Consider the following 23,249-nt stretch of genomic DNA (forward strand, 5'->3'; position numbering starts at 1 on the left):
ATAATAAACTTTTCAGATAAAAGTTTTCATCAGTAATATCTGTAGCGAGACTGATCTGTAACAGCAGTCAGGAAGGCTAACTCTAGACGATCCAAGACAGAATCATTCAGGTATATTTGATATTTATATTAAACAGTCTTTCCAGAAAAGCAGTCCTTCAACGAGATTTCACAGTTACCTTAAGAACGATGCATTTGAAGTACATATTGCTCTGCTCTACCATTGAATGCACAAAATCGGAATATTTGTTTGTGCTACTCTTCACAATTCTTCACCAACTTGTTCTTCTGAATTCCCCCTTTCCCTCCCTCAGAGACCCTTTCATGCTCTCTGGATCATTTCCGAATTTATTTTGATGTAGTAAAACACTTTATTCAAAATAGAAACATGGTTATAAGGATAAACAGTGCAATGCATTTTCATTCTTTACATTCCCAGTCAATGCTTTCCGAACTGTTCGATTACATTCCTGCATATCAATAGCACTGCTGTCACTCCTGGAGTGATACACTACCACAATAATTGAGGGGCTTCCTCACTCAGCCCAGCCCACACCACCCCAGTAGCAAAAGAACCTTATTCCAAGGTCCTTCCCCGCCCCCCCCCCCCCGAGTCCTTGTGGTGACTACACCAAGTTCATTTTATAATTTAGCTCAGCAAAGCAAATGTTTCATTCTTAGATTACACATTCTACATTTCTGTTAAACTGGTCACTAACGAATCAAACCACAATACAGTCAATGCACACATGAAAGATCTCATAGCTTGCATATTTCTGGAATACATTTGAGGATAAAGCATGTGTAACAGAAAACGACTATACTTTGAACTTGTAATGGATGACAAACATGTGTGAGAGAAGTTAGAGTATCACTAGTTAGAACTGGCTCAGAAGATGCTGTGCGACATGGAACCTGATGATAATCCAATCGTGTGGTTAAAGTTGGTGAGTCAGCGAATGGGTGGACTGACACAGATGCTCAAGTTTTCAAAGATTTCAAAACCTTCTTAAATGCATTCATGTGCATGCCAAACATCAGAAGAAAAGCACAGAAATGGTGATCTGCATCATCTAAGCAACGCTCTCCTAATTTCAAGGCACCAAGCAATTTCTTTCTGCTGTTATTGAACCAGCTGGCTGATGAGTGGTAACATGCACAAAATACTGGAGGAACTCAGTAGGCCAGACAGCAACTTTGGAGAGGAATAAACCACTGATGTTTCAGGCTGAGACCCTTCATCATGAGTCCTGATGAAGAGACTTGGCCCGAAACGTCAACTGTTATTTCCTCTCCATAAATGCTGCCTGACTTGCTGAGTTCCTCTGGCATTTTGTGTAAGTTATTCTGGATTTCCAGCATCTGCAGAATCTCTTGTGTTTAAGCAGAGTGACAAGAATGCTTCATATTTTGCACTTCCCTCAGTAGTCGCACAAGACCTAGAAAATGTCTGGCTCTGGACAAGATCAGAGGTACAAAGGCTTGTTTCTTTACGCCAGTGGCTGCAGTGTGCTTGCTACTCTTTGCAAGCAACAAATTTAAAACATTATTACGAGCAAGACAATTGCAGCAAAGCAATCCACAAGTACTGAGCAACTCAATCCATGATCAGATAGCTGGTTCCTCGATAACTTTTCATTATGTTAGAAGAATAAAGATTAGTTTAGCTTTAAAGATCAGCTGTATCTTTACTTGCCACATGAAATATCAAAACATACAAAGAAATATGTTATTTTTGTCAATGACCAACTGTCCAAGGGTTGTGCTGGGGCAGTCCACAAGTGTCACCATACCTCTGGTGCCAACATAGCATGCCAATACTATACCAACCTTAAACCGTACACCTTTGGAATGTGGAAGCAAACCAGAGCACCTGGAGGAAGCCAAGCAGTCACAGGGAGAACATACAAACTACTTATAGACAACGGTGGAAATTGAACCCCAACAGCATCTGCTGGCACTGTAAAGTGATTGTGCTAACCACTATGCTACCATGCCAGCAAGCAGCAGGTTTTTTCATCTTGACACATGTCACTGTAAATTCATGTCACCATCAGAATTTGCCATTTTGCATCATTAGACCTCATGACACAAGTTTTGATTAATTTTCAGAACTAATACAGGTCCACAATCCCTTATCCGAAATCCTTGGGGCCAGTTGCATTTCAGAATTCAGGATTTTTCAGATTTCAGAAACCCTCCTTTTTGGTTCCAGGACCGCAACCCCCCCCCCCCCCCCCCCGCGGATACCAAAAAACACGTAAGTTCAAGTCCCTTATCTACCTGTCTCAATGTAGGTGGACATACACACATCCTCCCGTATACTTTAAATCATCTCTAAATTACTTATAATACCTAATACAATGTAAATGCTATGTAAATAGTTGTTATACTGCTGTTTGGGGAATAATGACAAGAAAAAAATATTACTTCCAACAAAAACATTCAATAAAACATAAAAATATACAGCTTCAAATGAACCGAGTCAAACACATGGCAAATAACTTATTGGAATAAATGTAGAACGTCACTGTCACTGTCACTATTAAACTTCAGTAACTTGTCTTTCTGTTTCTTTAAATCATATACAGTGGTAGTTCTGACTATATTCTTCAGTAAGACGCCGCACAGACACACCATGATCAAGCTTCTGCAATAACACCACTTTCTGAGTTATTGATAATGATAGATGCTTCCTTCTCTTTTTCTCATTGTTACCCATAGGGTTATCTGCAGCTCTTTTTGACATTTTCACATGAAATTAAACACAAAATGTCAGTGAACAGCAAATGCACGTGTAACCAGTACGAGCGCTGAGCCACAACTGACGTCTGGCGGCCTCTGCTAGTGCTGCCATGTCATACCTGAGTGATGTCAGGTGTTGGCGAAAAAACTTCGGTTTTCGGAGTTTTTTGGATTTCAGGATTTCGGATAAGGGATTGTGGACCTGCAATGATAACTGCTTCTATAGATGCTTCTGATATGAGTGAAATGTGTAATTTGTGTCAATGATCAACTGTCCGAGGATATGAAGGAGGCAGCTGACAAGTGTCACCACACTTCTGACACCAACGTAGCATACTCACAACTTGCTGACCTTCACCTACACATCTATGGAATGTGGAGGAAACTGCAGCACCCAGAGGAAACCCACGTGGTCATAATGAGGACGTACGAGCTGTTTACAGACAGTGGCAGTGAAACCTGATTGCAATCACTGACACTGAAAAGCACTGCACTAAGTGCTACACTACTATGCTGCTAAATGATTGTGTGCAATCACTTGAGTTGAGTATGATGTTCTTCTAAGGTGGGTCCTCAGGGATCGCAAAGGCCAATCCAGGATCCACATATTCTGGAGCGGTGTGGGCAAGAGTAAGTGGTGGCTGTGGTCAGTGGCTGAGTCTTTAGGTTGTTCAGTCTCTCCTTTCACAGCTGCTGCTTGTTTTCTGCAGCACAGCTGAGGTTGCTCTCATGTAGCACAGCTGAATGTTAACAAAACTCCACTAAATACCTCTAAACTTTAACATTTTACTTTAGTTCATTTCTGTGAAATATTTAAATGTTGTGACTGGTATATTATGGTTATCAGTATCATCAATTCAGAGATAATCTTACATCCGGGGCGCCTAGACGCGACTCGAATAGCAGCAGTACTCTCAATGGATACGATTAAACATTCCCGTTTCAGCCTGATAAAGCTAAAAAGCACAACTGCTTCCAAGGTCAGTACAATCAACAAAGATGTCTTAATGTGTTTAAACAAACTATCGATGCTTAAAACCAATGGAAACAACAATGATTGTGGTCAGAAGGAGGACACCTCAGAGGAAGTGTGGGCATAGATCGGGGTTACAAGTGTGTTTAAGGAAACGGGGTTTTAAATTCCCTATACCAACTATCTTGTTGGCGAACGTACAGTCTCTGGTGAATAAAATCGATGATCTCAGAGCTAGGGTGCTGAATCAGAGGGACATTAGGATCACGTGTGTCCTTTGTTTCACAGATATCCTGGTTAACCTCTTCCATACCTGATGCAGTGATCCAGATCAACAGGTTTACTATACACCACCAGGATAGATTTATAGAGTCTCTCAAAAGCAGAGGTAGAGGAGTATACCTCATGATCAACTCTTCTTGGTGCACAAATATATCAGAACTGTCCCAATTCTGCTCACCAGATCTGGAATATCTAGCAGTAAAGTGCCGTCCTTTTTACCTACCATGGGAGTTCTCTGGGGTCATTCTGGTAGCAGTTTACATTCCACCTCAGGCCAATATCAAGCAGGCTTTAGGTGATCTTAGCAATGGGATCAACATGCACGAAACAGCACACCTTAATGTCTTCACCCTTGTTTCAGATTTTAACCAGGCCAGTCTGAAAAAAAATCACTAAGTAACTACCATTAACAGATCACTTGCAATACCAGTGGAAACAACACACTGGGCCATTGCTACACCACCATCAAGAATGCCTACTGTGCCATTCCACATCCTCACTTTGGGAAGTCTGATCACCCGGCTGTACTTCTACTCCCTGAGTACAGGCAGAGACTGAAGACTGCAGCACCAGCAGTGAGGATCAAGAAGGTATGGACAAGCACAGGAGCGCCTACAAGACTGCTTTGAATTGGTGGACTGGACTGTATTCAGGAATTCATCTCCGAACCTGGATGAGTATGCTGCAGCTGTTACCGACTTCATTAAAACCTGTGTGGATGACTGTGTGCCCACAAAGACTTGCTATACATTCCCAAACCAAAAATCGTGGATGAACCAAGAGGTACATCATCTGCTGAAGGCTGAAAGCCGTGGCATTCAAGTTTGGCAACCCAGGCCTGTACCAGAAAACCAGGTATGAATTGCAGAGGGCTATTTCAAGGGCGAAGAGACAATTTTGAATGAGGTTGGAGGCGACATCGGATGCACGGCAACTCTGGCAGGGGCTGCAAGACATTACTTCCTACAAAGCAAAACCCAATAGCATGAATGGCAGCAATGCTTCACGACCAGATGAACTCAACGCCTTCTATGCCCACTTTGAAAGGGGGAACACAACTACAGCTGTGAAGATCCCTGCTGCACCTGGTGATCCCGTGATCTCCGTCTCAGAGGCCGATGTTAGGCTGTCTTTAAAGAGAGTGAACCCTCACAAGATGGAAGGTTCCAATGGAGTACCTGGTAAGGCTCTGAAAACCTGTGCCAACTAACTAGCGGGAGTAGTCAAGGACATTTTCAACCTCTCACTGCAACAGGCACTTACTTCAAAAATGCAAAAATTATATATATAGCCTTAACGACTATCATCCAGTGATGGAATGCTTTTAGAGGTTGGTCATGAGGAGACTGAACACCTGCCTCAGCAAGGACCTGGACCCATTGCAATTTGCCTCTCACCACAATAGGTCAACGGCAAATGCAACCCCAATGGCTCTCCACATGGCTTTACACCACCTGGATAACACAAACACCTACATCAGGATGCTGTTTATCGACTATAGCTTGGCATTTAATGCCATCATTCCCACAATCCTGATTGAGAAGTTGCAAAACATGGGTCTTCGTACATCCCTCTGCAATTGGATCCTCGACTTCCTAACTGGAAGACCACAACCTGTGCAAATTAGTCATAACATATCTTCCTCGCTGACAATCAACAATGGTGCACCTCAGGTGGGGGCTTAGCCCACTGCTCTGCTCTCCATATACATGACTGTGTGGCTAGGCATAGCTCAAGTACCATCTATAAATTTGCTGACGATACAACCATTGTTGGTAGAATCTCAGCTGGTGTTGACAGGGCATACAGGAGTGAGATATGCCAACTAGTAGAGTTGTGCCACAGCAACAACCTGGCACTCTATGTCAGTAAGACGAAAGAGCAGATTGTGGACTTCATGAAGGGTAAGACGAAGGAACACATATCAATTCTCATAGAGGGATCAGCAGTGGAGAGGGTGAGCGGTTTCAAGTTCCTGAGTGTTAAGATCTCTGAGCATCTAACCTGCTCCCAACATATCGATGTAGTTATAAAGAAGGCAAGACAGCGACTATACTTTATTAGGAGTTTGAAGAGATTTGGCATGTCAACAAATACACTCAAAAACTTCTATAGTTGTACCATGGAGTGCATTCTGACAGGCTGTGTCACTGTCTGGTATAGTGGGGCTACTGCAAAGTACTGAAAGAAGCTGCAGAAGGTTGTAAATCTAGTCAGCTCCGTCTTGGGTACTAACCAATAAAGTACCCAGGACATCTTTAGGGAGCAGTGCCTCAGAAAGGCAGCGTCCATAATTAAGGACTTCCAGCAGCCAGGGCATGCCCTTTCCTCGCTGTTACCATCAGGTAGGAGGTATAGGAGCCTGAAGACACACACTCAGCGATTCAGGAACAGCTTCTTCCACTCCGCCATCTGATTCCTAAATGGATATTGAATCTTTGGACATTACCTCACTTTTTTTAAATATACAATATTTCTGTTTTTGCACTTCTTAAAATCTATTCAATATACATAATTGATTTACTTGTTTATTTCTTATTATTTATTTATTTATTTCTCTCTGCTAGATTAAGTATTGCATTGAACTGAAGCTGCTAAGTTAACAAATTTCACGTCAAATGCCGGTGATAATAAACCTGATTTTGATCCTGATTCTAATGTTTTGTGAAGAGTTCACCCCTAATGAAATGCACAAGTAAAATACCTGAACATTACATTCTCCTTGTAACACAGGTGTGTCTTATGTCTCAGAGATACACCTCTACCTTAGAAAGATATGTGAATGAAGTCTGATTTAGTAACTCCCAAAATGCTGTTTTGACATTATAACTGACAGGATGACCTGTGTCAAAAGTATTTTTTTTAATTTGACACTCATTGTAAAACTTGATTGATGATCTTATTTGACAATGAGAAGAAATACAAAACACAAATTCTTAGGGTATTTAAACTAATGTTAAAAACCAACTTTTTCAGCCAGAACTTATTGTTCTACATTTCAGTTTAATCCTGGATGTGAGTGCTTGCTTGAACGGCCTTGCATTTTGAAACTTATTCAATGTGAAAGGAGCCCTTGCTTGACTGATCAATGTATAGTCACACTGAAGAGTCCTCTATTCACAGAAAACAATAGCTGATGATGCTGTCACTATTGGTGGGGATGAGCGAAACAGGTCCAACTCACAGCACCTCTGCCTGCAGGCACGGTTAGCTATCACAGAAATAACACAATAGTCAGGGCCGTATTTTGTTCCAACTCTGCTGGGGAAGTGATAATGGCACAGAGTGCAGCTATAAATGGGGAAAGTACTGAAATACTGGCCTTCAATTTCACATGCACACTCACTCACACACACATCTTTAAGTTTGCTGACAACACAACTGCCATTAGCTGAATCAAAGGTGATGACAAGTCAGTTTCTGGGGATGGGGGGGGAGACAGAAATTCTAGCTGAATGGTGCCACAACAACAACCTCTCACTCAGGCTATATCTACACTATGCCGGATAAATCCATAACTGAAGCTGTTTCTCTTCGTTTTTATCCTCCGTCCACACTAAAACGGCATTTTCGTCCCCCGAAACCGGAGCTTTTCAGGAATGCTTTCCAGGGTGGGTATTTTTGAAAACGCTGCTCGAGCAGATCAGTGTGGACAGGGTAACCGAAGAAATTTGAAAACGCTATCAGATGGCGTTTTCATTGTTTTTTTAAACGCAACCTAACAATTTCAGAACAGACGGCAACAAAACTGAAGCCAGAAGAGTTAGAAATGTACTCACCAAATACTTTGACCCATAACTTACTAAATAAATAAGTATACTCACTTTACCCTGTTTTCTGTCCTTGCTTGTATGAAGGTGGTTTACCTATTTATGCAAGTACTTCTCTGCAATAGATGTGTAACACATCAAACTATTGTCAAACATCAACATAATGTAACATTGTATGGAAATACAAGATAACACTGATGCAGACATTAAAACATTCATGCATTTAACAAGGTGCTTTATTAATGCAACAGAGTTAGTCAGTTTTTCAATGTTCGCCTTCAGCCGGGTCAATCTGTCCGTGAACTCCCTGTCAGTTGCCTCCGTACGCTCCAGTATTTGTTTTCATTTACTTTTAAGTTCTCCTGCGTGAGAGCCAACAGCTGTCCATCATTTTAAGTTTTTCTAGTCTGTAACTACACAAACGTGCACTTTTATGGCGAGATTCAACACCAACCAGGTCGCTTGTTTTTGGTAGATGTGTCCTGCGCATGCCCAGTACGAGGAGATTTGCCGAAATTTCCGCTTCAATGTGGATAGAGATATTTTCAAAAACACATAGTGTGGATGCCTATCGTTTTTACGCGTTTTCAAAATTATCTGGTCTAGGGTGGATGTAGCCTCAATGTCAAGAAGAGCAGGGAGCTGATTATTGACTTCAGGAAGAGGAAACCTGAGACCCAGTCTATGAGCCAGTCCTCAATGAGTGATCAAAGATGGAAGGGGTCAGCAACTTGAAAATTCTTCGGTGTTACTGTTTCAGAGGACCTGTCCAAGGCCCAGCACATCAATGCAATTACGAAGAAAACACACCAGTATCTCTACTTCCTTAGAAGTTTGTGACTATTTGGCATGGCATCTAACACTTTGACAGACTTCAATAGATGTGTGGTAGAGAGTACATTGACTGCATCACAGCCTGGTATGGAAACACCAAAGCCCTTGAATGGAAAACCTTACAAAAAGTAGTGGATACAGCCCAGTCCATCACAGGTAGAGGCCTCCCTCCACTGAGAACATCTACACAGAGCGCTGTGGCAGTAAAGCCGCTTCCATCGTCAGGGATCCCCACCACGCGGGTCATGCTCTCTTCTCACTGCTGCCATCAGGAAGAAGGTACCGGAACCTCAGAACTCACACTACCAGGTTCAGGGACAGTTATGATCTCTCAACCACCGGGCTCTTGTTATCAGTGGGGTAATTTCATTCAACTTCAGTTGCCCATCACTAAACTGGTCCCACAACCTATACACTCACTTTCAAGCATTCTTCGTCTCATGTTCCAAATCTTTATTGCTTATTTATTTATTTATTTCTCTCTTTTTTTTTTATTTCAACAGTTTGTGCAACAGTTTGTTGTCTTTTGCACATTGGTTGACTGCTCTGTTGGGTGTGGTCTTTCATTGCTTCTATTATGGTTCTTGGATTTAATGAGCATGCCCACACACACAAAAAAAAGAATCTCAGGGTAACATAGAGTGATATATATGTACTCTAATATTAAATTTACCTTAAACTCTGAACTTCAACCATTTCTAATCCTTCCCACTTCCTCAATGCACTGTTGTAATGAATTGATCTGTATGGACAGTGTGCAAGACACATATCGGTACATATGACAGTGATAAACCAACTTACTGATTTATTTTTTCTTTGATTTCTTTTTTTCATAATCTCAAAAAAAAGTATTAGAACAATGTGCTAATCCAGAAGCTTCAGAAAAAAAAAATGCAAGCTGGAGTTGTTCAGGTTCCCCTCCTAGAATTTTAGACCATAAAACATAGGAGCAGAATTAGGCCATCTGGCCCATCGAGTATGTTCTGCCACTCAATCACGGCTGATCCAGTTTTTCTATCTTGGTGCTAATGCTAATATAAAACATGTCAGACTATTGTCACCATTTTATGTTGTGCTCTATGCATTTCCATGCTTATGTAGGAAATTACTGGATCCTTCATAGCTCTGTGACTCTTAAGTCCAGTGCAGGTTCTTGGGAACAGGTCAGCATGCACTAGATGGGCATGTAAGCAACAAAAGTAGTTCCACTAATGAATCAGCTGGGTGGAAATAAGAAAAAATGTAGAAGTGTCTGTGCTGAAAACCTGCAGAAGATCAATCTAGAAAAAGTGTGCTAATATTTTAAGAGAACCATATGGCCAAGTGTCTACACTCAACACATTAACGTGTACTCATGCAACACTTTGAACGTGTTATATATCTGAAACGCATACTTGGGTCCATGAACACTACCTCACCATTTTGTTCTCTTTTTGTGCTACTTATTCTTTTAAACATTTCTTATTGTTACCTACAGTTATTTTTTAAAAAGTATTACACTGCACAACTGCCACAAAACAACAAATTTCACGACATAAGTCAGTGATAATAAACCAGATTCTGATATGTTTCACAGGAGCATGATCAAACAAATTCAACACCAAGTTGCATAGGGAGATACTGGGATTGGTGACCAAAGATTTCACCAAAGATATAAGATTTTAAGGTATAAATGGAGGAAATATGGAAAGGGACAGGAGTTGAAGAAGGGTACTCTTAAACTAAGGTACGGCCAGCAGAGATGCTCACCTGCCTATCATTTCCCCGTGTCCCCTCCTCCTTCCCTTTCTCTTATGGTCCACTCTCCTTTCCTATCAGCTCTCCAGCCCCTTATCTTTCCCATCCACCTGGTTTCACCCATCACCTCCTACCTATTCTCCCTTCCCTTACTCCCACCTTTTTATTCTGGTGTCTTCCCCCTTCCTTTCCAGTCCTGAAGAAGGGTCTCGGCCGGAAATGTCGACTGTTTATTCCTTTCCGTAGATGCTGAGTGAACTGCTGTGTTCGTCCAGCATTTTGTGCGTGCGATTAAAATTAATTGATCGGAAGCTAAGCACAATGACCCTAATAGGAGAAGGAACTATGGAGGCCATTGTGTGATTTGAAAACCAAGATGAAAATGTTTAAAATCAAGACACTGCCATATCAGAAGCCAACTCTGTAACTTTACAAAAGCAAGCAGATTGGTTATGCTCTATGCTCTTCCAACAATTTCTGTAATAATTTTGGTGCTCACGTTTAAATTACTTTTTCTAAGTGTTAGCCAGTGGTGATACCCTTGTGCCTGAGTCTGTAGCTTGCAGAGATCAACAGATCAAAAGTTCATTATTTAAGACCAACTGTTTGTGGAACCCAATAGGAATGAAACTTTTAATAATGCCCTGTGGAGTTACTTAGGTCGTGATAAATGTTATTTTATTTAGAGACACAGCACGGAACAGGTCCTTCTGGCCCAACAAGCTGCTCCACCCAGCAACCCACCTATTTAACAGGACAGGACACAATGAAGGCTGAGAAAACCAGAGAGAAAGTAATTAGGAAGTCATCGGTTGGCAACAGGTTTTAGAGCTTGGAGATTATAAGAAACATAAAAATATAAGTAGAGGAAGAGAAAGCTGTACCAGCTTTTAGGTCTCTTCTACCCTTTGGCAAGCACATGCTTGATTTTAACCATTTTCCCGTCCAATCTCTATTTCTGAAATCACTTAAGCTCCAAATATATTGCTTTCAAAGTTTATATGTAGTCCATCATCAAATATCTAGTAGCCCTTTCAAAAATTAATGCTTCCTGAATGAAGAATTTCCATTTGATATATCCTGTATCTGTTTATCTGGAGATCACAGGTTCTTCATCCCAGACTCTCCAAGCACATAAAACTGCATCATACCTGAACATGGGACCACCCCAATATTCCAGATATCAATTTATTCAACATGCTTTGCACTCCCTCCTAAGCAAGTATAAACTTCCTTGAGTAAAGTGGACCAATGCTGCAGGGATCCCATCAAAGATAGTACAGAACCATAACAAGGCTTCCACTCTCCTGCATTTCAACCCTTTACCATGATGTCCTGATGAAGGGTCCCAGCCTAAAACACTGGCTTTTTCCTTCTCCATAGATGCTGACCGATCTGCCAAATTCCTTCAGCATTTTGTGTGCGTTGCTCTAGATTTTCAGCATCTGCAGAACTTCTCAAGCTTATCGTTTTCCCTCTTAACTTCTTGCTTCATCTGCAACCTTCCTGTGATCCATGTACAAACATTGAAACACTGATCAAATATTGGAAACACAAGAGTGGAGAAGAAGGGTCTCGACCTGGAATGTCAATTGTCCATTTCCCTCTATGAATGCTGCCCGTCCGCTGAGTTCCTCCAGCAGTCTGTTTTTGTTCTCTATTTATTTTTCCTTTATTTTCCCCACCAAATTAAATAAGCTCAGACGCCACCTTGCTGCTCCATTACTCAATCTCTATATGCATTTGCATTCCCTCTTGTGTCTGCTTTACAACATTCCTATCTAGCTATTTGTCATCAGCAAACTTCAATACTTTAGCTAAGTTATTAATGAAGATTGTCAATAGCTTAGGCTCAAAGCACTGATTTTTTTCAATACTTCCCTTGGTACAACAGCAGCGGAACAAAATTACTGATATTCACCAGCTGAAAAACCACTTAATGATCCTGCACCAGTTTAAACGTGGTTACACGAACACAGAATAGTTCAGCACAGCATGGGCCCTTCAGCCTATGATGTTGTGCTGATCTTTTTAACTTACTCTATAATTAACCTAACCCTTCTCTCCTACACAACACATAGCCCTACATTTTCCTTATATCCATGTGCCTATCTAGAAGTCTTTTCTCTTTTTACAATATTTTTATTCAGAAGAAAAAAACAAGATTTACAGAGTGCAACACATAGATACATCTCAACATAAATTGTGTACATTCATATATTGTAATAAAATTGATCAAAATATTATAGCATATCACATAAAGGTATACCACTCTGTAATCAAAAATTTAAAGATAGGTCATACATCATAAAAGACATTTTTTTATATAAAAAAAGTCAATCCCCTACCAACTACCAAAGAAAAAAGCTGATGGATGATAATGGATAATTAGAAAAAAAACCATATTCGCTTAAGAAGAGAAGATAGAAATATACATAAAAGTCTGTGCACTGTTAAACCTTATAAATTGGAAAAGTAATTTAGGAAAGCTCCCCAGATATCATAAAAAGATTGTTTCAAATTTAAGACTGAGCAGCGGATCTTCTCTAAATTTAAATAAGACATAATATCACGTAGCCATTGAAGATGTGTAGGAGGGGTAGACTCCTTCCATTTAAGCAAGATTGCTCTCCTTGCTAAAAGAGAGGTAAAATCTAAAACCTGTAGGTTTGGAGTATTTAAAGTTATATCTTCATTTGCAATAATACCAAACAAGGCAGTAAGGGGATTTGGGTCAAATTGGACCCTAAAAAGTTGTGAGAAGGTATGGAATACTTCCCGCCAAAACTTCTCAATTTTAGGGCAAAACCAAAACATATGAATTAAAGAGGCATCAGCAGAATTGTATTTATTACAAAGTGGAGAAACGTTCGGATAAAAACTGGACAGCTTCTGTTTAGAAATGTAAGCTCTTTTTTAAGTGTGCCTGGAATGCACATTTACAGAAGTAGATTTATAATCTACTAGATAATAGACAAAGTAGATTTATTATCAAAGTATGTAATTGATATTACAACTTTGAGATTCGCCTTCTTGCAGGCAGTCACAAAACAAACACAATAAGACGAATTTTAAAACCCACACAACAGACTCTCAAACACCCAATGTGCAAAAAAAAGAACAAATTGTGCTAACAATGAAAATATATAACCATATAACAATCACAGCATGGAAACAGGCCATCTCAGCCCTCCTAGTCCGTGCCGAACTCTTAATCTCACCTAGTCCCACCTACCCGCACTCAGCCCATAACCCTCCACTCCTTTCCTGTCCATATACCTATCCAATTTTACCTTAAATGACACAACTGAACTGGCCTCTACTACTTCTACAGGAAGCTCATTCCACACAGCTATCACTCTCTGAGTAAAGAAATACCCCCTCGTGTTTCCCTTAAACTTTTGCCCCCAACTCTCAAATCATGTCCTCTTGTTTGAATCTCCCCTACTCTCAATGGAAACAGCCTATTCACGTCAACTCTATCTACCCCTCTCAAAATTTTAAATACCTCGATCAAATCCCCCCTCAACCTTCTACACTCCAATGAATAGAGACCTAACTTGTTCAACCTTTCTCTGTAACTTAAGTGCTGAAACCCAGGTAACATCCTAGTAAATCGACTCTGCACTCTCTCTAATTTATTGATATCTTTCCCATAATTTGGTGACCAGAACTGTACACAATATTCCAAATTTGGCTTTACCAATGCCTTGTACAATTTTAACATTACATCCCAACTTCTGTACTCAATGCTCTAATTTATAAAGGCCAACGTTCCAAAAGCCTTCTTCACCACCCTATCTACATGAGACTCCACCTTCAGGGAACTATGCACTGTTATTCCTGTTCCACTGCATTCCTCAATGCCCTACCATTTACCCTGTATGTTCTGTTTGGATTATTCCTGCCAAAATGTAGAACCTCACACTTCTCAGCATTAAACTCCATCTGCTAACATTCAGCCCATTCTTCTAACCGGCATAAATCTCTCTACAAGCTATGAAAACCCACCTCATTATCCACAACACCTCCTACCTTAGTATCATCGGCATACTTACTAATCCAATTTACCACCCCATCATCCAGATCATTTATGTATATTACAAACAACATTGGGCCCAAAACAGATCCCTGAGGCAGCCCGCTAGTTACCGGCCTCCATCCCGATAAACAATTATCCACCACTACTCTCTGGCATCTCCCATCTAGCCACTGTTGAATCCATTTTATTACTCCAGCATTAATACCTAACGACTGAACCTTCTTAACTAACCTTCCATGTGGAACTTTGTCAAAGGCCTTGCTGAAGTCCATATAGACTACATCCACTGCCTTACCCTCGTCAACATTCCTCTTAACTTCTTCAAAAAATTCAATAAGGTTTGTCAAACATGACCTTCCACGCACAAATCCATGCTGGCTACTCCTAATCAGATCCTGTCTATCCAGATAATTATAAATAAGAATAAATAAATAAGTACTCTAAGAATACTTTCCATTAATTTACCCACCACTGATGTCAAACTGACAGGTCTATAATTGCTAGGCTTACTTCTAGAACCCTTTTTAAACAATGAACAAGTAACACACTGAACCTGAACAGCAGAGTCCCGAAATTGAGTCCACAGCCACGGAGCCAGTTCAGCGTTGAGGCGAGTGAAGCCCATCGGCTGCAGGAGAACCCGATCTCCTGCCCCTCCCGCCCAGCCGCAGTAGCGAGAAGAGGGGAAGACTGGCCAAATGCAAACACATGGAGCTAAACAACTGTTTGCCTTCTGCTTTCGTCCTTGACGATTTTAATCTTGCTCGATGCTTCAATCAGCTTGGAATAATAGAGCCAACCATCAGGCCTCGACACAGTGTACACCTCAGCGATGGGTGCCCTGGCTGTACCTGCAATTTTGAGATGTCTCTACCAGGCACCCTCCATTTTGTGTGAAAAATCTGCTTCTGACATCTCCCCCAGAACCTTCAAATTGTTGTATCACTTCCTCGAAAATGTTAATCAGGCTCATGAGGCACAACTTGCCCCTCACAAAACCATGCTGACTATCCCTAATAAGACTGTGCTTCTCTAAATGATCAGAAGTCCTGTCCATAAAAATCCTAATAGCTTGCCCACCATTTTTAATAGTTTTTGTAGTAATATTTAAACATTTTAAATTGCCCTTAATTTATTTTTAAAATTGTAAATGGTTTTTGGAACTCTGAACCGTTTCAAAAGCTTGCCAGCTATAACGGGCTGCAAGGCTGAAGAGTGGCCTTTTCAGCTGTTCCATGGGCCTAGCTTTTTCTTGCTCTTGTGAGATGATTATGATTATAAAATCTCACTGATTGGACCAGGGATATTCTCAGCCAACAACTTCAGTCTCGTGACAATGAACCAAGTATGCATCAATTAGTAATCTCAACAGTCTATTCCACAGTCTGCCCCACATTGCAAAGCCTGGGACAGTTAACCACATTATAGAACTTCAGAGCTTATAACTATCATCTGAGCCTCACAGATTTAAAAATTTCTTTTGGGTAATTAATACTACCATAAGCCGTATGAGATGGTTTTAACTTCATTCTCGATCTTTACTGTGTTAGCATTGACTGTTAACCACCAGAATGTAACATGGATCCTGGCCCTGATTACATCGAAAGATGAAATGTAGGCATTTTAAGATCACTGAGGAATACTTTTAACTGCCTATTATACCTTAAACAACACATTAGCCAGGAGTCAATTACAGCACTACATTATTCCAGGATAGTCCAGCATCTGTTTCAGTAACACAGCTGCAGGACCATGCAGCAGTGCTGCAGTTCACGCCCCAGTTATTCATCATTTTACACAATCTGAGGTGGTCTATCCTGTTCATGACGAGCTGTGTTCATTGTGGAACAAATCTTCAACCGGTGGGCCCAACAATACTGAGAAATAATGCAAATCTGATCTGAGAGCAAAAAGGTTGTAACATGGGAAGCTAGGAATTACAGGCAAACTTTCTGTGCCTTGTGACAAAAGATGTGTAATTCACAGGAGCTTAATTTTCAAAGAAACAGTACTGCAGTACTGCCTTCGTTTTCATTCTTAAAGAATGATATATGAATGCTGTGGTTACCAATTCCCAAGTATTAACACCTGAAAATTAACATAACAAGTCTTCATTCTATTTTCAGTATTCTTCCACCTCAATATTTCCACCTTACAACATCAAGGATCAACTTTATCAAACATCAGAATCAGGTTTAATATCACTGGCATATGATGCAAAATTTGTTGTTTTGTGACAGCAGTATATTTGCAATGCATAATAATAAAAACTATAAATAATAGCAAATATATATTTAAAATTAAATTAGTAGTGCAAAAAGAGCAAAAAAGCATTATGTACTGAGGTAGTGTACATGGGCTCATTGTCCGTTTAGCACTTCAAAGTTCAAGGTTCAAAGTAAGTTTATATCAAAGCACATGTATGTCACCATATGAACCCTGAGATTCAGTTTCTAACGTTATTCACCATATACACTTGCATATATTAGGAACCTTCTATGGTGTGTTGGTGCGGTATTCAACAAAAAACATTCAGCAATGATAAAGAATAAGAAATTATTTTTTTTAAATGAAGTTAGAGGCTAAATTATGGATAAGAAATAAAATGTGTATAAATTCCATCTGCAGTCAGTGATAATGGTATATACTGTATCCCAATGCTGGACTCAAGGTTTAAGTTTATTTTCCCATATACATCAAAATCTGCTGTTTGTGTTCACAACCAACACAACCTCGGGATGTGCTGGGAGTAACCAACAAGTGCTGCCACACATTCCAGCGCCAATATAGCATGCCCACAACACTTGACAGAACAATACAAAACACAATAAGTTAACAAAACAACAAAAGCAACAAATCAGCGCCTTTGCTTCCTCCCACCCACAGTCCTTCAATCCCAGGACAGGCCTCTACTCTCCAGCCTCCAGCGGATGTAGACTTCTGGATAGCACTTCTGTGGATTCTCAAAATCTAAACAGGTCAACAGCTCCCAAACGATGCAAAAATCACTTTGGTGAGAATGGATCTCAGGAATCTGGCTGTTAGCTTTAATCCTCAGAAGTCATGACTACAGTGAACAGAGTCACTGAACATGGGTTGCAAAAGAAAAACTTGGGAGAGCCCAGTTCTAAAATGATAAAGTAAAGCTATTCTGATTTAAGAAAATGGCAATAAATCTAGATAATTATTCAACATTAACCCAAAACGTTATTTCTCTCTTCATAGATGCTACCTCATATGCTAAAATTCCTATCATTTTGCTACAGATTTCCAATAGGACATAGTATTCAGTATCTCCTGTGTTCATGGTCTTCTGCTGCTGAAGCCCATCCACTTCCAAGGTTTGACAAGTTGTGCATTCAGAGATGGTCTTCAGTACATCACTGTTGTAACCCATGGTTACTTGAGTTACTCTTGCCTTCCTGTCAACTTGAACCAGTCTGGCCATTCTCCTGATCTCTCTCATTAACAAGCCATTTTTTGTCTAAAGAACTTCCCTCTAACTGGATGTTTTTTCAGTTTTTCACATAATTCTCTGTAAACTCTACAGACAGTTGTGCGTGAAAATCCCAGGAGATCAGCAGTTTCTGAGATAGTCAAACCACCCCGTCTGGCACCAACAATCATTCCGCAGTTAAAATGGCTTCCCCATTCCGATGCTGGTCTGAACAACAACTAAAACTCCTGACCATGTCTGCATGCTTTTATGCATTGAGTTGCTGCCACATGATTGTTTGGTTGATTAGATATGTGCACTCATGAGCATGTGCACGGGTGTACCTAATAAAGTGGCTATTGAGTGTATATTAGGCAAGTTTATAGAAACCATAACACTGAGCCAAGAGGAGAAAAATAATGAGCAGCAAACTGAAGCTAAAGTTGAAATAGACGATCCTTATTACATACAGCTGAAGTGAAAGGATGCATTTTAATTTAACAGGAATATTACAGAACTGCAAAGATAAGAACACCAGAAATTCTGCAGATGCTGGAAATTGATGACCCAATGAAGGGCCTTGACCTGAAACGCCAACTGTTCATTCACTTCCAGGCTGCCTGACCTGCTGAGTTCCTCCAGCATTTTGTATGTGCAAAGTTAAGATATATTTTAGATAGCTGAGAACATTTATTCAGAAATTGACATATCCACCAGGCAGTGTTTGACCAAATTTGGGGTAAGGCATGTGAGAGGTTTAAGTGTTTTAGAGCCTCAAGTATATTTTTGTTCAATCTTGTAATTTGTTAAGAGGTACATGCAATGAATGAAACAATTTCGAAACAATAAATTTCTTCTTTAATCATCATTCTTGTGAACTGACACAAACTGCCTTGGGTCTTCCGACATTCTTCAGTGCAATTATTGCAATGTCACTATTTTCTGTTTGAAAGCTGTCAGCTTCAAAGTGCCTGAACAGTAATATTCCTATTCACAAGCAAGGATGTTACAATTTGATGGTCTTTTATTTAATGGCAGCAGAGCTGGAGGGGGTAGACTCCATAACACAGTCTCACATTACCGATGGTTTACATCTACTATTCAAGCTTTGCTTTCATGGCTTTTAATACCATCAGCAACCTCTCAGTTGTATTACAGCAATGTAGCACACTGAAAGCCAAGCTTTTAATTTTATGTCAGAGCATGTTACTCCTTCTTTTTTCCACTCTTTAAGCAACATAATTTGTACCACAATTTAAAAATACGTAAATCTCACTACCGCTTGAACGCCCAAACCTCTTAAATTTTATTTGGTTGGTGAAGAGCCTTGAATAACCTCAGTCTCTTCAGAGTTGCTTGGAAGCCCTGGGCAGTTTGACAAAAAGTTTCAGCCTATTACCCCATGTGTTTTTTGGCTTCTTGTAGCTAGAGGTTGGAAGGAATCATAAAGTCGTAGAGCACTGCAACACAGAAACAGGCCCTTCAACCCATTTAGCCTGTGCCAAACTGTTATTCTGCCTAGTCCTATCAACCAGCACCCGGACCATTGCCCTCCAAACCTCTCCCATTCATGTACTTATCCAAACTTCTCTAAATGTTGCAATCAAACCCACATCCACCACTTCTGCTGACAGCTCTTTCCACACTCTCACTATCACTCAGAGTTCACCCTCAGGTCACCCTTAACCCATGACCTCTTATTCCAGTCTCACACAACCCCTGTGGAAAAAGCCTGCTTGCCTTTACCCTATCTATACCCCTTCACAATTTTGTATACCTCTATCAAATCTCCCCTCATTCTCCTACACTCCAGGGAATAAAGTCCTAACCTATTCAATGTTTCCCAATAACTCATGTCCTCATATGTTGCTTGTATATTTTTTCTGCCCTCGTTCAATCTTATTGATATATTTTCTGTAAGTAGATGGTCAGAACTGCACACAATACCCCAACGTTTCATACAACTTCAACATAACATTCCAACTCCTCTACTCAGCACTCTGATTTATGAAGTTCAATGTGCCAAAAGCTCTCTTTATGACCCGATCTACCTGTGATGCAACTTTCAAGGAATGACAGATCTGTATCTCTTTGTTCTACTGCACTCCTTGGTGCCCTACTGTTTACTGTATGAGTGGTCTATTAGTCAGCCCATTGACTGGATAGAAATGGAACGATTGATCCAAGTGTCTTTACGCAACTTTTTAAAATATATCTTTTTATTAATTTTAATACGCAACTTTATTGCATGTACAGGGTAGATTTCAGTATTCAGAATGAGCAGCTGCATCCTGGGGAATGTTGTACAACATAAGGACCCAGGAGTGCAGTTAAGTGGTTTGCTGAAAGTGGTGTCAATGTAGGCAGGAGGGGGAAGCAGGTGTTTGGTTCATTGGCTTCATCAGTCAGAGCACTGGGAGTGGGAGTTGGTATGCTATGTTGCTGTCGTACAAGATCTGGTGAGACTACAAAGGAGGTATACGAGCCTGTTCCCAAGACTCAAGAACCTAAGATATAGGGAGAGTTGGGCAGGCTTAGACTTTGGTCTACGGAACATAGAAGAATGGGGGGGGGGGGGGGGGTGACCTTATAAAGTTGCATACGATCATTAGGAATATAGGTAGAATGCACACAGGGAAAGGAATCAAAAACTAAAGGGCATAGGTTTAAGGTGAAAGGGGAAATATCTAAAGGGTTCTAAGAAGTCAGTTCTGCATGCAGAGGTGGTGCATATATAGAATAAGTTGCATGAGGAAATGGCTAAAGGCAGGTACAGTAACAATGTTTAAAAGATATATGGACAGGCAAATGGATCGCAAAGGTTTAAAGGCAAACAGGTGCAACACAGGCAAATGGGACTAGCTTATATATGCATCTTGATCACCATGGACCAGTTGGACCTGTATCCATACCGTATTACTCTACTTAACCCTCTTCAAGAGGTTGTGATCATAGCTTTAGTAAACATGGTAAAACAGTCACAGATATGTAAGAAACAGAACAATAAAACATACTGGATGATTACATGTTTACTCGTTGAACCACATTGAACTATAACACAAGAGATTCTGCAGATACTGGAAATCCAGAATTAAGACTCATAAAATGCTGGAGGAACACCACAGGTCAGGCAGCGTCTGTGGAAAGGAATAAAGGGTCGACATTTCAGTCCAAGACGTTGGGCCAACATTCCTTTCCATAGATGCTGGCTGACCTGCTTAGTTCTTCCTGCATGTTGTGTGCTGAACCTGCTGTAATAAATTAAACCTAACTATGTAGAATTTTGCAATTAGCAAAATTAATTAGCAAAAAGTTTTTTAAAAGTTTTTTTAAAAATTAGCAAAAAGTAATTAGCACTTTGCTAAAGTAATTATGCAATTTGATATAACAATACCTAAACTGATCTGGTCAAACTGTGTCACGTGCACAGATTTATCACCAAGCCACAAACAAGTCATTCAACACCTGGAATTTGTGCAAAGAAGCAAATAAGGCTGGCCCTCTCATTCAGTGGATCTAGTTATGATAAATGATCAGAGAAACACAACACTTACAGCTTGAAAGGCTAAGAACTGAGAAGATCAGAATAATAAAGGTTGCACTAGTTAATGGCAGGTCTGGACTTTGAGGCAAATAGCAGTGATATCTTTCAAGGGACCTAATATGTCATATAAAGTGTTTGTAACTAAACGTAGAATTCAAGAAGTTTGTGCCTAGCATTAACCATTTGGATTGAATAATCTATAAATAAACTGCAAATTATGTATGATTTGAATACAGAGAAATTTGGAACCAATATCAGAAATTTTTTTTTGTTTGAAATTTCTCAACACTTGAATCACCTTCCATGAACAATCAAGGGTTATTTAAGATCTGCTAGTTAAATATTCTTTTCATCAAACAATCAAAAGACCATAAGACACAGGTGTAGAATTAGGCCATTCAGCCCATCGAGTGCTTCATCTTTCAATATTGGCAGATTTATTATCCCTCTCAACCCCATTCTCCTGCCTTCTGCCTGTAACCTTTGACACCATTATCAACCTCCACTTTAAATATATCCAATGACTTGGCCTCTACAGCCATCTGTGGCAATGAATTCCACAGATATATAACTTGGATATGGCAGAAATAATAGCTGCCACTGCTCTAACTTAGTCTTAACAAATCATTAAAATAATTCAGAAATAAATGCTCAATCAATACATTTAACCTTGGTCGTTTCCATTACAAAAGGTACATTTTTGAAGGTTCAATTATAAATGGATTGTGGTCTTTAGAGAGTTAATATTTGAAAACCATGAAGACAAACTGGTTGCACTTACCACTGGGGTTGAAAGCCATGCAGGAAATGGGTTTATTATCATGAGCCAGGAAATGAGCCACTATGCCTTTAGCTTCGGCCTCCTCACTGACAAGCACCTGCATTAGGAAGGAAAGAGAATAAAGTTTAAATAATGAACAGTACTGAAATTTACTATCTGGTCACTTGGGTTTAGAGCAACGTGCAGTGCATAAATCTGGTGGTGCACGACCGGTGCCAACAGTAAAGGTGACCGTTTAATAAACTCTTAGACGAGCATATGGATGAAAGAAAAATGGAGGTGCTATGTGGCAGGGAAAGAGGAGATTGATCTTGGAATCGGATACAATGTTGGCACAATATTGTGGGCCTGTACTGTTCTATGTTGTAATTCCATTACTTTGCTAACAATGGTAGCATTTTAAAAGGTGTTCAGTTAGTTGCAAAATGTTTTGGGATATCCTGGGGTCATGAAAGGATAATTTTATATCTATATTCCAAGTCAAAGGGTTCCCAACCTGGGGTCCACGTACCCCTAGGTTTATGGTAGGGGTCCATGGCATTAAAAAGGTTGTTCTAAGTAAAAAGAATACGATTAACACCAGTATCATATCTGCAAGCCCAGACAATATTAATGAGCTACCCAAACTTCAACCTAGTTAATGACCCTATTTTAAACTAATCTTCATGGTGGTACTACCAATAACAAACTGATCTATTTTCTATCCAGTAAAACTAAATTGTGTTTTATTTCCAGACACAAAAAATGGCATCTCACGCACATTAAAAATGGAACTGTGGGCTTTCAGCTTGGAAATTAATTTACATAAGACTGCATAAATAAATAAAACAATAGACATTGAGGCGCTAAACAAAAATGTACTGTCGGGAAACCATTCTATTTGACAGTATATGCACAAGTTTACATTATCTGTGTGTGCATGTTATATACACAGCATCAGTAATGTTTGCTTTATTCTACCACAGTAAATTCTCAAATTTTCACAAACAGCTGCACAGCATGAAATTCCTAATGTGTTCAGAATTGCACAATCTGAGAACTATTTCCAGCACAGACTTTCTGTCAACGTTGATGTATTTACTTGAACATGGTTTCTATTACTATCC

General features: G+C 40.0%; 1 protein-coding gene across 3 annotated transcripts in view; it reads right to left on the minus strand.

Moving 5' to 3' along the window:
• Window positions 1–23,249, minus strand: part of bcas3 (BCAS3 microtubule associated cell migration factor) — a 915,794-nt gene that overhangs the window by 684,835 nt on the left and 207,710 nt on the right. For all 3 annotated transcript variants that reach the window (XM_059973657.1, XM_059973655.1, XM_059973656.1), the window contains exon 13: window positions 22,144–22,240. In XM_059973657.1, the coding sequence (XP_059829640.1) occupies window positions 22,144–22,240 (97 nt within the window). The remainder of the gene's footprint in view (window positions 1–22,143; window positions 22,241–23,249) is intronic.

The sequence above is a fragment of the Hypanus sabinus genome, chromosome 6, assembly GCF_030144855.1.
Source record: "Hypanus sabinus isolate sHypSab1 chromosome 6, sHypSab1.hap1, whole genome shotgun sequence".
Classification (NCBI taxonomy): Eukaryota; Metazoa; Chordata; class Chondrichthyes; order Myliobatiformes; family Dasyatidae; genus Hypanus; species Hypanus sabinus.